Source organism: Nothoprocta perdicaria, unplaced genomic scaffold (assembly GCF_003342845.1).
Source record: "Nothoprocta perdicaria isolate Ctin4 unplaced genomic scaffold, notPer1 scaffold_89, whole genome shotgun sequence".
In the NCBI taxonomy this organism is placed as follows: Eukaryota; Metazoa; Chordata; class Aves; order Tinamiformes; family Tinamidae; genus Nothoprocta; species Nothoprocta perdicaria.
The window spans coordinates 843,321-859,998 of NW_020456187.1; the positions used below are offsets into that span (position 1 = coordinate 843,321).

General features: G+C 40.6%; 1 protein-coding gene across 1 annotated transcript in view; it reads right to left on the reverse strand.

The window, feature by feature from the left end:
• The window catches only part of TAF3 (TATA-box binding protein associated factor 3), a 98,691-nt gene that overhangs the window by 19,142 nt on the left and 62,871 nt on the right, over positions 1-16,678 (reverse strand). The window contains exon 3 of the mRNA XM_026052452.1: positions 4,095-5,911. Within this exon, the coding sequence (XP_025908237.1) occupies positions 4,095-5,911 (1,817 nt within the window). The remainder of the gene's footprint in view (positions 1-4,094; positions 5,912-16,678) is intronic.

Here is a 16,678-nt window from a genome sequence, read left to right on the forward strand (position 1 = left end):
ACCAAAGAGCATCCTGGATTAATGACACAACCTGATGACGAACTTAATCACTGCTCACTCACGCTGCACGTCGCAGCACATACTGGCACAGTTTGCTGGGAGTTCCTAACCATACAAAACAAAAAAATATGGATTCTACATTAAAAAGATAACCTGACACTTCACTTTGTGAAATTTTCACTATTTGTGTTCACTTGCACACTTTTTTTTATCAAGTCTTAACGTTTTCATTTTTGTCTAGATACACAAAAAAAGTTAAGCATGTTTCTTAATGATGACACAAAGTGCTTTGTCATTAGTACTCAAACTCGACAGGTGTCCATCTGTGTTTGCAGATTTTTTGCTGAGGTTAAAATACAAGTATTTCCCAGATTTATCACACAAATGTGCTATGAGCCCTTTGAATCAAAATCAGCTGAATCTGCTCTGGGATTTTAGAGGGGCAAAAATAACATGCATACACTAAGTAATTTGTCATTTGGTATGGGCAATGAAAAAAAACTTTGCCATGCATTGCATTCGAAGAATTTTAGCTTTACACATGGAGATACCTATTCCTCTGAAAGAAGATCTGCAATCTGCGAGAAATTTCTGGTCTGATATAGTTAATCAGTAAAGCTCTCCATACATATGCTTTTAGTCCTGCTTCACAGGCCTCGCTCTGCTCTTCTGTTGATATTACACATTTTTTTAATGTCATTCCTCTGAAGTGCTGCATTTTTTTTTCTTCCTCTGGAGCTCCTAATGCCTGGAACGATTTCACTCCCACTTTCCCTCAATATGTCTCTTAACTGCTTTCCAGGCATCTTAAACTGTAGTGTTGTTCACCGGGTAGAGATACAAAATTGTACCTTGGGTACAGGAGGCTCTGCACAGGTCATCTCATCCCTCCCTGCACGTTTCTCCTCTTTTTGTAGTATCTGCTTAGAATATAAAACTTGCTAGGACAAGGACTGCTGCTTAACTGCCAGCACACAGCACAGGAAGGCACCCACAACACTGGTCCTCTCATTACAATACCACCAAGATGTTCTCAGTTGTGGTGGTGTGGCCTCATTTGGCAGAAGGAGAGGATACAGAAGGCTTCTTTATGGGTAGATAGTAAAATCACAGTCTGCTGGGAGAGGAAATCCAGGCTCCACAACAGATCTAAATCTTTTTTGACACAAGAGGGTCACTCACAGTTGTATTTTGGATAGCTCAGTCTTCTGCATGGATGGAGAAAGTCTGTGTAGGAAGCAACACTGAGGAGCTTAACCTCATACGCTAAGTGCAGGTCTTTGGAGGCCTCTTTAACCCTTGGCTAAAGACAAGTTGCAGGAAGGCTGGCATAGTGATATAATTTTGATTCACGGGTAAGGGCAGMTTCCTTTAGCACAAGGATAGGAAAAACACTATAACGAACTTAATTCTGCAATAGGATGCTTAAATATATATACGCAGATATACAGTCATATAGTTAAAATATAATTATATATGCAGTATAACTATACTCAAAACCTGATTCTTCTCTTGAGTTAGCAGTTTAAAATATGCTAACAGCCACACGATGTAACAAATAYGGTATTTTATAACAGAAATCCACAGCTGAAACTGTAGGGAGACTCGGAACTCATCTTCATGGTTGCACGTAGGTCTCTGAAACGGGCCTGTCGTGGAAGGTAAAACATCCGAACGGCAACTCCATCGTTGGCTCTTACAGCACAACTGTCGGCTAAGTAAGTCATTGTGTGATTTAAAAGCTAAATTAAGGAAACATGTACTTTTAGGGGTTAAAATGAAAGAGAGGCATTCTGGAGTAATACTGGGAATTGGGGCCAGCAGAAGAGCATTTACAGTGGATTACTAAGCTTCCCAAATCACCAAAGAGGTAAAGTCCAGCAATATAAGACTCCTTTGTAGCTAACTAAAAATACATTGTCAGTGGATTTGTCCAGTTTTATGTATAAGCAATACTTCTTTCACCTGAACTAATACTAGTAGTCATATAAGCCCCTTATTGCCATGTGCTGCATTTTTTTTGCTAATCTTCAAGGATTTAGCTTCTTTGCCACATACCTCAGGGCACCAACTGATAAAGCTCTAACTCTCCATTTTTCCAGGACACCAGCAGTGCGGCCTTGCAAAAAATGAAAATCGCTCAAGAGATTTAAAGGCGAAATTTATTTTTAAAATCCTGACTTGCAGCAAAGAGGTGGATTTAAAAAAAGCTTATCTATCAAGAATCAGTTTAAATTTTAATTCTATCTGGGGACTCTTTCATGCATTCTAGCTTTAAAGTTTATCTTTTGACAGGGACATTTTGCCAAGGTAATGGGCAGCTTTGTCAATTTAATTTGTCCAAGTTTTTATTGCTGTTGAACTCCTTCCCTAATATATATAATATGTTCAGGCTACACTGAAGCTTTAACTGTTCGTATTTGTTTGCGCATCTCTTACATTGCTCTAAAGGAAATTAGATGCAGAGATTCACAGATACACAAAATCAAATGTACAAAAGGCAAGCAGCTTATTGTCTCTATTTTCTATGCTCTTTTAAAAGAAATTTCTGCAGAAATTCTCAGCAAAATACTGACAAAACATCTTGGGCACGAGGGGAGCACAGAGACCTGCCATAAAAGTAAAAGGAGGAATCCACAGTACGGTGCTGCCATAGCCTAAAGCCCAGACATTTAATTAAYATGGGCAGATAGACTCTGACCCCAYTGATCACCAATTTATCCACAGTGTTCTCCAGATCCCGTAGATTCTGCATTCAAAGAACTAACCAAATTAAAGAATATTTTAAGTTTTTAAGCCAGCAGCTAGGTACAATTTGAGCAGGCAGCACAGCAGGATGCAGTCTCGTGCCGTGGTGAAAAAGGAAAGTGAGGAAAATCCCAAGTCTGAGCTTGTATTAACTATTACGCTCAAAGCAGGACACAAAGAGCATCTTGGCAAAGCTGGAATTTAAGTAGTGCTTCCTAATGCTAAGAATACAGATTTAGGAAATCCTGTATCCAAGGTTATCACATATAAAGACAATCTCTTTTCTTCTTTCATTTTTTTAAAAAAACAATTTAACGCATATCATAAGGAGAAGTGACAAAGAATTAGTGCAAACCCTGAATTAGGAGAGCAGTTTCTAATGGGATTTCTAATCTGATAATGTGCAAATATGCTGGTTCCATTTCTTATATATTAAATACATTCTCAAGATTAGGTGATATTGGAAAGAAGAAATTGTCTTTGACCGATGTAAATCAGCAAGAGCTACAGGAGCTGAAGGAGCTCAACCCATTTGAAAACCAGGTCTCACCTTTCATTCTCTGAAGCTAAATGCTCAAAACAAAAGGGCACATTGATCATTTAGACCATGAATGTAGACTGTAGACTGAAAACAAATTTAAACAAATTGGAGCAACAAGGCGGTGGTCTTGCTAACAGAGGATACAGTAGCTGTGTTGAAAATCTGAGATAACTGGTGAGCTTGAAATACCTCTTTTCTGCCTTAGTAGTAACATAGTAGTTAATAGTGGTAGTTAATAGTAGTAGTTAATTTGTCAATAGCAACCAATAATGACCAAAGTCATTATTCCTCCTCTCATTTACATCCAGTTGGTAAAGACCTCTATGGGCTTTTCTACAAGGTTATTGGAAACAAAAATCGACGTTTACATGAAAGGCATCTGGTTGATGGTCCCACCAGTGTAAATCTGCAGAACAAAACCAGTTCACTGCAGCACTTGTTTAAAGAGCTGGAGACTCAACAACAGTTGAATCTAAGAATCAGCTTTTTTTTTTTGCGTGAAAAATGAGATGTGGAAAATGGGAAATGTCAGGTTAAAAACAAAACAAAATCCCCAAGCTAAGACAATCTCAAATTTAAAAATCGCAAAACTGACACTGCTTCATCACTCAAAGAGGTAGGCCAATATGTRATGGACTTTTCCCTTTAAGCTGTTATTAAAAAAAATTCCCCCAAAACAGACAAAATCCCCTGCTTTAATCACAGACCTTTTTAAAGCTTTTAAATAACACTTAGGAGCCAGTAAAGGAATACATGTGCACTTTTTAAACTAAAGATCTCTCTCAGCTCATCTGAAACAACTTACTTTTTCGTGTTTGTGTTTCTCTTTTTCTTTCTCTTTCTTTTCTCTCTCCTTCCTCTCCTTTTCCTTTTCCTTCTTTTCCTTTTCTTTGTCTTTCTCCCTTTCCTTCTTTTTCTTCTTCTCTTTTTTGTCCTTCTTCTTTTCTTTTGGTTTCTCTTTGTCCTCAAACAGTTTTTCAGGGAGCATTGGAGACAAGGAAGGTAACATGCTGGGAAGCCTCATGGCAGCTGGTGTGCTGAACAACGGCAAAGACATTTCTTTGGGAGGTAACACAAGAGGTGCTGATGGAGGCTTTATCTTATCTTCTTTACCTTTATCTTTAAGTTTCTCCTTGTCTTTCTTATCCTTGTCTTTTTTGCCTTTCTCCTTCTCTTTCTTTTTATCTTTATGTTTCTCCCTCTCTTTTTTGGTGTTGCCATCTTTCAACTTAACTTTTGTGTCAGCATCCTCAAAGTCCTTTAGTTTGAATTTATAGGGATCAAGATCATCATCTTTAAGAAGTTCCTTCCACTGAAATTTCCCTTCCTTATTTCCTTCCTTCTCTTTTTCCTTCTCCTTGCTTTTCTCTTTCTCCTTGCTTTTCTCCTTGCTTTTCTCTTTGTCTTTTTCCTTTTGTTTTTCTTTCTTCTTCATTTTTGTTCTCAGTTCTTTTTTCAGCTTCTTTTTCACTTCTACTGATGAAGCCATCTTAGTTTTCTCCTCATACACTTTGAGAAGAGGTTCTGGAGTTGGCGGTGAGGCAGAAGGAGAAGAGAAATAAGTGAAGTTGGTAGGTGGATTAGAAGGTGTCCCCATGTTTGCTTTCCGAATGACCTCATCGATTGAGTCATCCATTGTCCATGAAATGTCTGAACTTGAAGTCCCACCTGAAGGAGGTACTGGTGTCGATCCTGCCTTACTCGAGTTATTGGCAGAAACAGACGGTTTAGGAGTTGTAGTCTCGGAAATAGAAAGTCTTTTAGGACTGGTAAAAATTTCCCCTTCTGATTCGGAACCAGAGGAAAACTCAAAGGGATCAGGCTCCCGTTCTGCACAGGCACGAGCAATCACAGCATCAATTGAATCATCAATTGTCTTGTCCATCACTGGTACTTTCTTAGGCTGGTTTTCAATGCTTGGCTTGGTGACAGGCTCTGGTGGTGTCTGCGCCTGTTTTACCTGAATGTTTTCTTTTCCTATTTTGTCACTTAATGCAGCCAGAGGGGTTCTATTGGGCGTTTCAGGTTTGACAGGTGCTTGTGGAACATGAGTAGGAGCCTTTGGACTTTTAGGACTTTTGGGGCTCTTGGCGCGGCCTGGTGACTTTTTTTCTTTGGATCCAGTTTTTGGTGAACATATGGGACTTCCACTAACCACTGGCGAGGGAGTAGTTTTGGGTGATTTTGTCTTCTGTCCTGGAGAACTCGTTTTGGACTTTGTTTTGGGTGTGAACGGYTTTGTCTCTGCTGCTTTGGGGGTTGGCAGTTGTGATTTTGCAATGGGAGCCAACATTGGTGGTTCTGGTGAAGGAGGGGCTAAATCTGTGCTATCTTGAACATGAACAGGCGAAAGCATTGGTGGCACTTTTTGAGCATTTATGGAACTGAGAGGCTCACGTGGCTCCAAAGCCCCGTCCAAGGTGTCCCCTTTAGAAACAGCTACTTTGGGTCGTTTCATAGGTGGAAATTCCTCAGCATCAGGACTTTCTAACGGTCTTTTGCTCAGGTAGTTCTCATCATTAATCGCCTCATCCTCTTCCATATCTCCCTCTTCTTCGAGTGGCACCTGCATGGCTTCTGCAGATGTTCCTCCATCGGTAGGTACCTGCTCCTCTTCCTCTTCTGTAACAAACAWCATCATCAAAAAAAGGCATTAGGATAATCAAAAAAGGAGTTTTACAGAAACATGTATCAGAGCAAGCGTTCATAAGAGGTAACTGGCCACCCAACAGCTTCTTACTGGTCTGTTTCAATGAAAAGTGAGACTTCTGTGTTCAACAAACAGCATTACAAATGACAGATTCCCCCACTGCAGGACAACATCAAACCAATGAGAAAGGATCCTACCAGATTCTAGTAGTGTCTTAAGAGCTTGCTACATAATGAGGTTTTCTCTTTTAATTATATAGGAACACCCCACTTCAGCCTATGAGACAGCTGAAAATAAACCATGAAATGTCCACATAGTGTGGACGTCAGACATCAGCTGCTTCAATGACATGTGGGCATCACCTGTATAGTTGCTCTGTTGCTTGTTTAATCATAATATAACATTATTCTTTTCCACATATACCACCCTCTTCAGCCTTACATGTGTGATGCTATGGCACAGCGGAAGGAGAAAAATCACTTGAGATCTCCCAGTAAATCCATGGCAGGTTTGAGAATAAGAGAACCTCTGATCTCCCGAACTGCAGTCAAGCACTTTATCCGTTTGGATACACTTTCTCACTTCCAAAATGGAATTATCTAGGCAGAAAAAGGGGATTCTTAGCTTGGAATAAGAAGTTCCCCACTGGAGTAATATAGGCACATTTATACTGGTTGTAATTACATCATTACACTCAGGCTGGTTAACATTCCTGTGGAGATGAGGCCCTTCCACTTCACCCTCTGTTCTTGTTTATCCACCTGTAAAAATGCATGACATTTTGTCCAGGAGGGTTCTGGAGGAAGGATATTGAGTGCCCTAAGGTTCTCGAATGGAAGATGGGATACAAACCGTTTATGATGATAGTGTATTAAAAAAAAAAAGACCTTTTTAATGAATAAATTTAGATAATTTTAAAAGAGCAAACACAGAAACTATAACGCAACGCCAACACTTTTTAAAGCTTTTTAGAATAGCATCTTTCTTAAATATCTCTTTTTGAGGTTTTTGTTGTCAGGTTTTCTGTGTTGGTCTTTCTTTACTGTAATGTGTCAATGCTCTGATTTAAGAGAGTTGAGTCAAGAGCCCTGGGCTGCAGCACAAATCTTGCCAGCATCACAAATTAAGTAAAATGAGCTAGCAACTCTGGCTTTTGCCAGGGCCCGGAGGATTTACAGCAGCCAGCCCAGAGAGAAGACTTTGCCCGGGGATAAAGTCTTAGCCGTCCGTGAAAAACAGAAATGTTAGGGAGTTTGGTTTTGCCTGGCTGGGCACTGACATTAAACGTTTTAAAAAGTAAAGTTAGAGTATAACTGAGAAATTGCTGYGGACTGAGCCCGCACCTGCTCTGGGAAAAAACAAAACCCGGGTTTCGATGTGGGTCTGAACTGCTGCAGAAATCAGCTCTTCTCACCTCTTTGGAGGGGATGAAGAATTCGGYGTAAGTAGATGTCATGCAGCCCTGCTTGCTGCTGAGCAATTCCCTCGGAATTGAACAAATGAACAAAGTYGTTCAACAGTGTTTGCCAACTGAGAGTTTGTTTCCATTTTAAATAATAATAATAATAATTTTAAAAGTGTTAAAACAAATAATAATTTAAAAAGTGTTAAACCAAGCACTGCACTTCAAACCCGGGATTTAGCGTATGCCTCTGCCTAGGCCATAAGATTAAAAGCACAGCCAAATCCAAACACTTGGAAAAACCAGGCTTGTTCACACTGACTTTAAAGATAGCATTATAAAACATTTTTATGTTAAAAAATGAGGATAAAAGGATATATATGATAGTCAATAAAGTCAAAGGGAAGTGACTAGAAATGGCAGTAAAGAAATTACATACATATACACTGCATACACGTTTACTAAAATAAATATGTATTTGTTAAGTATTTTTGCCCAGCATCTAGTCAAASAGCTGTTCTGGTAGAGCGTCTCACTGCAGTATTTCCTACATTTGTACCTCTCTCCCATCCCAAGGTGCTTCTCATATTTTACCTGCTTGGTATTGCAGAAAACCAGCAGCTGCTGGATCAAAACCAGCGAGGAAGGAATAAAATCAGCTCAGGTTTGCAGAACAAGGGCTAGAGTTCTGTGCCACAGAGAAGAGCAATGCTTATTTTTAAGATCCAGTAAAATTGGCATTGGGGATGGCAAGGAGGGGCAGAAAAGGTTAAAGAAATCAGGGACTCCACTCTCCCACTTTCCTGTGCATTCCAACAAGCCACAARGCCAGCGGAGCAAGGAAGCGGAAGCATCACCATCCCTCTTGCAAAGCCTTGGATTCCCCCAAACATCTGGAAAAAATTGCTGGGGTCGGTTGTGCCCGGTGCAGGGCCTGCGGAAGCTCCTGAGCGCTCGCCACTTCTTGGCCATGCTCGGCTGACAATCTGGAATCCCATCTTGGGCAAACGAAACCCAAATTTCTCTTGGAACGAGGCCACGAGCTGATCCGCAGCGAGGGCTGGTTTTCTGCCAGACGGCAGCTTTCAGACCTGAGCCATTGCAGCTGTGGCCGTGGCAGAAAGAAATACAGYACTTTTTTATTTTTAATTAGAGCAAATTAAATCATTCACTCTTAAATTCGGGAACTAAGGACCCGCTTTCCTCCCAAAGTTGGAGCGAACGTGGATGCGCGTGAYCCTTTAAAGCTCATCTGCTTGCCTTGGTGACGAGTGTTTCAAAGCACGAGGAGAGTTTTTCATCTTTGTCCGTGCCATTGGCTCCTGGACACGTCCCGTGCTTCCTCCCTATCTCCAGCCACCTTATTAATGACGCTCCCCCTGAGTTAGCATCGACGGGTCAAGTGGTATCACCTCGGCCATCTGCCCTAATAACTCTCTGCTGTAATGAAAGGAGACCGTTCGGAAGGTTTCTCAAGATAACAGGTTTTTTCTTTTTCAGTTCTTTCCCGTTAGAGAACTTGGTGCTGGATCAATATTAATGTGTGCATTAGAGCTGGATGGAGCAATTGGCCATGATGTGCATAGGTCCCATGGACAGAACCCGTTTTTGGATGATATGTGGGTTATGGGAGGCATGAGTTTGGCATCTGCAGCCCCCCAAAATAACACATTACTTAGGAGAAGATTGTTTATTAAGACAGAGCTTTACTCTATAGCATGTTAGGGGAGATGTAATGTTGCCCGGGTCCATGTAGTAAAGAAACTTCCTTGCTCTCATGAAAAGATGATTTTGCTCTTACAACACAAGGAAAGGCAGCGAGGAGTCTCTTCCCATTGAGACCCGAATGTGCTGGTCACCCCACATACTCCTGTAAGTTCATGTCATGGTGATGCTACAAAAGCTGAACTTGATAAATCCTTGGGATTGCTACACAGAAAAAGTGCTGGAATCCCCAATACCAACCACAGGGATGCGTCACCCTTTTCAATGCTGGGAAATGTCTCTAGGGGACCAGTTCAAGGAAGAAGCCAAAGCTCCCGTGTTTTTCACACACATGAAAGCAACCAAAACAGCACAAAATATCCTTCTTTGTGCATTGTGTTTCTGCAGAACTCAAAACCCCGGAGTGTATTGAATATATACCTTCCTCGTTTGGCCACGGCTCAGTATCGGGACAGCAATACTCAACACTTCAATAATGAACCTCCAAGTTTAAGATGATCTAGGGACTGTTTGTCCCTCAAACTGGCAGGGCGGTACAAGGGAAAGAAAATCTGTATTTATTGCAGGAAAAGAAGTGCAATCATCCATACCATGCGACCAGGCTCTCCCAGCTGCCTAATTAGGGGAGGCTGTACACGTCGACAGCAGGTCGGATGAAAGTGAAGGTGGGAAAAACATATGCAATGCTTTTTGATTGAAGAGAAAGGCACCTACGTCTAGGTATTCCTCAAGTAAGAAAGGAGATGACATGAATATATAATTCATCATCATCTTGGTCATTACCAGACATTTTACTTGGTAGCTTCAGAGATAAGAGCTGGAGTGCTTAAAGCCCGAAGGATATCCTAAAGAACATGGCACAGATTGGGACAGACAAGATCTCGGCTCAGTTCCCGGCCCTGCCAAAAAACTTACTGTGTCTGTTGGCGGGTATTTAATTTAAGCTCCGTTCCAGGTCTCTTCTGGAAACTAGATTAATATTTCACTATGTCATGGGGTGGTGATAGCATAAAACCACCTGACTGCACATGGAAACAAAGTACAGGGATCTAAGAATAAACCAATACCTCCTAGGTACAAGAAGCAGCACAGCAAGGTATGCCTGGGTATAAAGTTGGACACTGCTTGCTGAAGAAGGCACAACAAGATGCTATTAAGAGCCACCTCTTACTCTCATGCAATTGCTAATGTATTCATAGTGTCAAGGTCTGGCTGGTAACTGCTCCTGCAGAAGCCAATGCAGGATGTTTCTAAGAATGTAAAATTTTGCCATTTTGCTAACTTTAGCAAGCCCTATACACAGTATTAGTTCTCAGTGCAAACTCACTGGGATATGATTAAGCCAAAGATACATTTTAGAAAAAAATTAAAGCATTAAACAAAGGATTTAATATTCCTACTACACCTTAGTAAGAAGGGACTTTTCACTCCCACTACATGCAGAAAAAAAAAAAAAAAAGCTAAAAAAAAAAAAAACCATAATAGGCTTTATCTCTCAGAATCACAGAATGGTTGAGCTTGGAAGGGCCCCTTGAAGATCTTCTAGTTCAACTCCCCCTGCTCAAGTAGGGTCACCTACAACAGGTTGCTCAGGTTGTCCGGATGGCTGCTCCACACCTCCAAGGATGAAGACTCCACAATCCCTCCGGGCAAAACTTGTTAAACTGACAGCACCAGAATTGAATCCTGATATTCTAAAGGCTGAGACTTGTAAGAAGAAACCACTTAGATACTTGTAATATGTTTTGAACTTAAAATACTGGATTCCCTTCTATAATTTTTCTGCTATATGAACACAAGCACCGATGTGAGTTTTTTCCTGCTTAGAGTGCATTGAGAGATTTCTCTTTTCCTGTAAAAAGTACATCATCCAAGCTAATACCAAACCCTCACATCTTCCATTTCAGCACTTTTACAGGAAGAATGTTAGTAATGTGGCACCACTGCAGAAGTTCATTTTACATATATCTTCCATTTGCTCACTAAAACTGCCGAAGAGTTTATTCCATTCTTCATACATTCTAAGATGCAGAAACCACCACAGTATAAACAAGGTTTCCCAAGCACAGCTTATGATTTTGCCTACAAAACTGAAATACGGTAAAGAGGTTGTTAAAGATGCCTGAAGTTCAGCATCTCAACTTATCAGCCACAGTTCAAAATTTTGGTCTGAGTGTCTGGGTASCATCTCTAGAACTGGTACTTTCCTGGACTGAACTTGGAGGTGTTCAACAGAACAAAGGGACTTCATTGTCACTTTCATAAATCACCTAAAAAGCAATTTTAAACCTCTCAAAGCGCTACAAGTGGTCTCCACACCTCCCCTCCATCATGKATGACAAACTAGGTTCACCAATCTTGATGATCTTATGGATGCTAACAATAATATAGTTCAGGACTTAAATTTCAAGACCAGTTCAATTCAGAAACAGTACCTCTCCATCCTGTCGAATAACTGCTTCACATTCTTGGTTATGGAYTTCGTGGTATGAAACCAAGAGTGATCTGAATTTTTGAACAGCAACCCGAGAATAAGAAGTCCCCATTCATCCAGAAACAAACCACAACTACTAAAACTGTAGTTCTGCATGTACAGTAACACCACAGCACTGCTTTTAGAAGAATCGGCCCCATCCTTCCCTTCCTGGTTTGAGAATCTGTGTAGCTGACTAGGGAATAACGCAACATAAAATGAGAGAGAAAAYTGTTGGTCTGTATTTAAATCTCCGATCCAGTGGGCAATGCTCTGTACAAAGCCTTGGGGTAGCAGAAGCAGCAGAAAGTCCTGCACCTCCTTGCATACAACCTCATCTTGCCCCTTCTCCACAATGAAGTGACTCAACTGTTTAACTCCAAAGCAAATAAATCTGTGTAAAAAAATGTAGAGGGGACAATTTTCTGTCCAGCTGGCAAGGGAAATAACTCATCTCAGGACAGCACAAAGCTGTGGAAAGGAAGAAGAAGGAGGAGAGGAGATATCCCTCAGAGGGCATTGGATTATTATTTTGGTTGAGGTTGGAAAGGCCTCTTGAAGACCATCAGCTACAAGGCATAAGTTTAGCTACCAGAACTACTTTAATATGCTGAAAGCCACAAGACTAATACTTTTAAATACTCATTAGCGGTGGTCCACATCGTACTGCTTTTTTAAGTATGCAACATTTTTTCAAAACACGCTACCCAGAATTTTAAAAATCACACACCCAATTTCCTGTTGAAGAGAGAAAAACAGAGTCGGCAGATTGTTATCAGCTACACTCATAATCTCTCTCTGACCTTACAAAATATCAATCTCATATTTGTGTGTATACAGCAAGCAAAAATGTCATTCTGTCTAAATGCAGAGAGAGAGGCCTTATTTTTTGATGCAATTTCTTAACAGCAGCCCAGCAGTTTTGCCTATGGAATATACACACTCAAATAAATGTATGTGCATGAAAATGTTACATTAACAAGGCTAGAGCTGTTAGGAATATTGTGGATTATAGGCAAAAACACACACAGACGTATCTTTAGGAAGTGATGCAGCAAGAAAAACCCCTAGACCCAAACAGCTTCCTAGCAGCAAGACTACAGCAGAACAGGTTTTATTTATTTAGGTAGCCTGTTGTTATTCTGAATTATCCACGATTGAGTCTCTTCCCCAGACTACATGGAACACAGTGTAACATCAAAATGAGTGTCTTTTGATCAAAACACAMCACTGGAGAGGGAAATCTCCATCACAAAACTGTGGACAAATCTGCACACGAATACTGATTTTATTGTACTTTCTGCTCYCTCCTTTGACAGCCAGTCGGTGAAGCAGCTGTGCAGGTGTGTATATTTTCGCTTTAAAGGCACATCTGACTTGTAAAAAATGAAATTATTAGCAAAGACAAGGTAATTAGGCAATGACAATTCACACGGTACAACCAATCAATAATGGAGTGTATTAGTGGGACTGACAGAGGTGCGAGGCTGATATGTTATAAATGGCTATATACTGACCTGTAAAAATGCAGCATTTCCCTAACATTCTGCACAATAAAAAACTAAAATGCTATATAAGCAAGCCAACCTGAAATGACACCTAGTATTATAAATGGCCTAATCTATATGTTAATACTGTTGTATCACATAACTGCAGCAAGACTAAGATAACAATATGACTTTGGGGTTTCTATGGCTACATCCTGGGCTAACGTGCCTGAAAGGCCTTGCTGCTGACACCACACAAGCTTTCTGAGTGCTTCTCTTTGGTTATTTATGATATGATTTATGATAACGACAACATCTCCTATTTTCTCCCCTCGTCAGATACAATAAATTGCCATCGTTAATCACCAACCTTGCTTCAGCTATGATTACAATAGTATAATAGGGCTGAGCTATGGTAATACTGTGTATTAAGGTGTTTTTTTTTTTACCCCCCCTTTAAAGAAATATGCACAAGTAGATCTTTGTAGCCGATGTCAGTATCTATAGTATTTTAATAATCTTCCTATGAGTATTTCAGGGCGAGAATTCTATTACAACCAGGCGCCTGCACTGCTTCCTCTTGCAAAGATCAAATTTACGATCTAAAGACTCAAAATCCACCTCGTATTATCTGTATCTAACAATTCTCTAACGTAATGCAAGGGGTTTATATCTGTTTTTCTCAACAAAAGGAAAGCAGATGGTCAGTCTTTTCGCTTTGCACCTCYGTATCTAATCTTAGTGGCTAAGCTTCCCAAACTAGCTCTTCAAGGATCGCCGATCTTACTAAAAACAAATATACTGAATCTACATAAATATTTTGAAGGATTTTACAGTGCTTTTCCTTTTATATACTATTATATTAAAAATACACTGTTACACTTTTAATAAAATCCTGTGTTTTAAAAAAAATTAGAATTTGAAAAATAGTTCATGAAGCAACTATTTATACCTCCTAGCAAAGGAGCCCACTAGATATTTTTGCATTAGGCTAGTTGTGCTTAATCTATTCCAATAATTTTTATGTGATACTAGTGAATTYATTGGGCTCCTTCCATAGATTTGCAACCCACATATACATCCATGGAGCCAGACACTGAAGTACTGAAATATGGATTGTTTAATATTTAATTTTGCAGTAGAGTCAAAGCACTCTATAAGGGTAAGGTCCAATTTTCCCAAGACATCACCARTTCCTTGTAATCACCTTGAAACTTGCATTTTCCCCAAAAAAGTTGGGATTTTGAGAGGCATTAATATTTGGGTGCTGTAACACAAAAGTCCCTCTCCTTGTCCTCAGGAATCTCAAAGACGACAGACGTGATGGGGTAATTTAGGTGCTATTAATAAGCACCTTCCTATTTAGACTGCTGCTATAAACAGAGAACTAGCCCAGCTGGGCTTTGCTACCCAATTCTTGATAGGGTTTATGGCCAAAGTGGAAGAGCCAGGAGGGCAAACCCAGCAGCAATAGTGCTCAGCGCAGCAAAGACATGTGCAGGAAGACCAGGAACACGAGGACCAGGGTCTTCCATTGAATCATCAGCCTTTTTCCAAGTTTGGCTTCTAAATGGGACTCCACAAACCTGCATCCAGAGTCTCCTCTGCCAGATGTGGTTTGCAAGTGGTGATGATTACGTGTGCCTGCCTATGACTTGTTTGCCTCCTTCCCAAGTATTTTTGATATTAATCTCTTATATACCTGTCTGCATCATGCAACTTCTGGGAAAACTGCATTACCTGAAGGAATTTGCCTTCAAAGCTTTGACAATGGTTTAAATAACTTCATATTACTCCCCTTTAAATAACTTGGTTCAAGAAGTCATCTGATCGTTAACTGCTTTCCTGTTCCTCTTCCTACTATGCCTTCCTTGTGTTTTCATGGGTACATTTGAAACCAAATGAGAAGCTGTTCAGGTGGAAAACCATATCGGTATCATTCAAAACCCTTTGGTTACTTCTGGACATTCAAAGCAAATAACGTAGTGCCCATATTTTGAGACTTGCCTGTACAATTGATCGTTCTCATTAGATAAAGGAAGAAAATGGAGTGTTTTCCAAACAAATAAAAAATATTTTATGAGGATGAGAAAGACTGGGGAATGGAGAAGTTCATTTTCAATATATGAATTGAGATATATATATAAAAAAGGGAACTGGATCCTGTGTTCTAGAATAAACTGGAAAAAAAGTCCACTACACCATCATGCAAAACCCTAAACCTGTGGTATATCTCCACATGGGCACAGATGAAAACAAATTATTGTTAATTTTCAACAAAAATCTTACCAACCTACTGCCTGGAAACACTCTAATGTGAGAACAAGAAACACTAGGAGTTCTCCATAGGCCCTCTCTTASTATATATAATATACACGCCATATGTAGAAGGGTTTACCAAATATTTCAGCTGCCAGAATATTCATGCATTAAACCTCAGCAGCAGTTAGGGATATTTTTGTCACTCAAACGAGTTTTTTCAAAAAATTGCTGACTCTGAAATATATATCTATGTGCTTTGCCTTGGAGCTTATGGCTTTGAGCAGCATCCCGAGGTTTTGTGAGCATCTGGACTCAGCAGCGACGTGCTCCCACCGCAAATACAAACACACACAGGTGCACCAGGAAGGATTCGGAGATACAATGCAAGCCCCATAACAAATACAATCTCCTCCATCTAGCAGAGCAGGAAATCACTGATGATAAGGCTTTAATAAAGCCTGACAAGCCTCAAAATTAATTTTGCTGGGCAGGGTTCACCCCCCGAAACAGAGCCTTTCAGGCGATTGTGGCGAAAAGAGMCAAGGAAAGATGTAAAGAAAGGAAAATGTTGACTTTTGAGGGTTTTTTTTTTCTCTTGCAGCCCGAAATCCAATTAGTGGCTGCTCAGTGTTGCTCTATTCTGCACATCCCTCTTCCTACCCATAGCAAGAGGGAAGAGTAACCCGTCTGCATCACCGTTGCTCCTCCGGCAGCACGCGATGGCCATCGGAAAACAGATCTCGGTGCTAAGTCAGGTTCAAAACGCTGCTGCTAGCACCAATTTAAAACCCGACGCRTTTTACGGTGACCTTATAATTTTTCAGGGACAGCTACGAGAAAAATCTACGGTTTCTTCCTTCAGGACCTCGTGCATCACGCCAATATCTTCTGATAAACCTTCCTTCTGGGCAATTTCGAAGGCTGGAACAATCTGAACACGCCGTTGGCTGCCATGATAGAGTGGGAGCCTTTCTGGAGACAACCCAGAAGACAAAAGGTTGTCTTGAAACCATTACTCCACAGCCACAAAAATCCTTATGCGTCTGTGRCTACCCCAGAGCCCTCTGTAAGCTGAATAAACTGAACAAGAGTCAGTGCAAACACCAGAAAAAGCTGAGAACAAGAGGGAGATGTGGTATTTTTGCCAAACAGGTTGCTGTTGTGTTTTAGAAGACTTAAAGCTTACTGTTTTTAATTGGAAATGTCGAACGTGGCGACGGCCTCCAAGCCAACGTCGCAACGTGAGGTGGTACTTGATGCTTGATTCACCCCCGAGGCTGCAGAGTCCTTCGCTTCAGCACAAGGTCTGCCCAGGTGGTCCACACGACCTTGAAAAACGCTAAAAAAGAAAACGAGCTCCCATCCAAAACAACAGGTCCTGCGGCTCTAA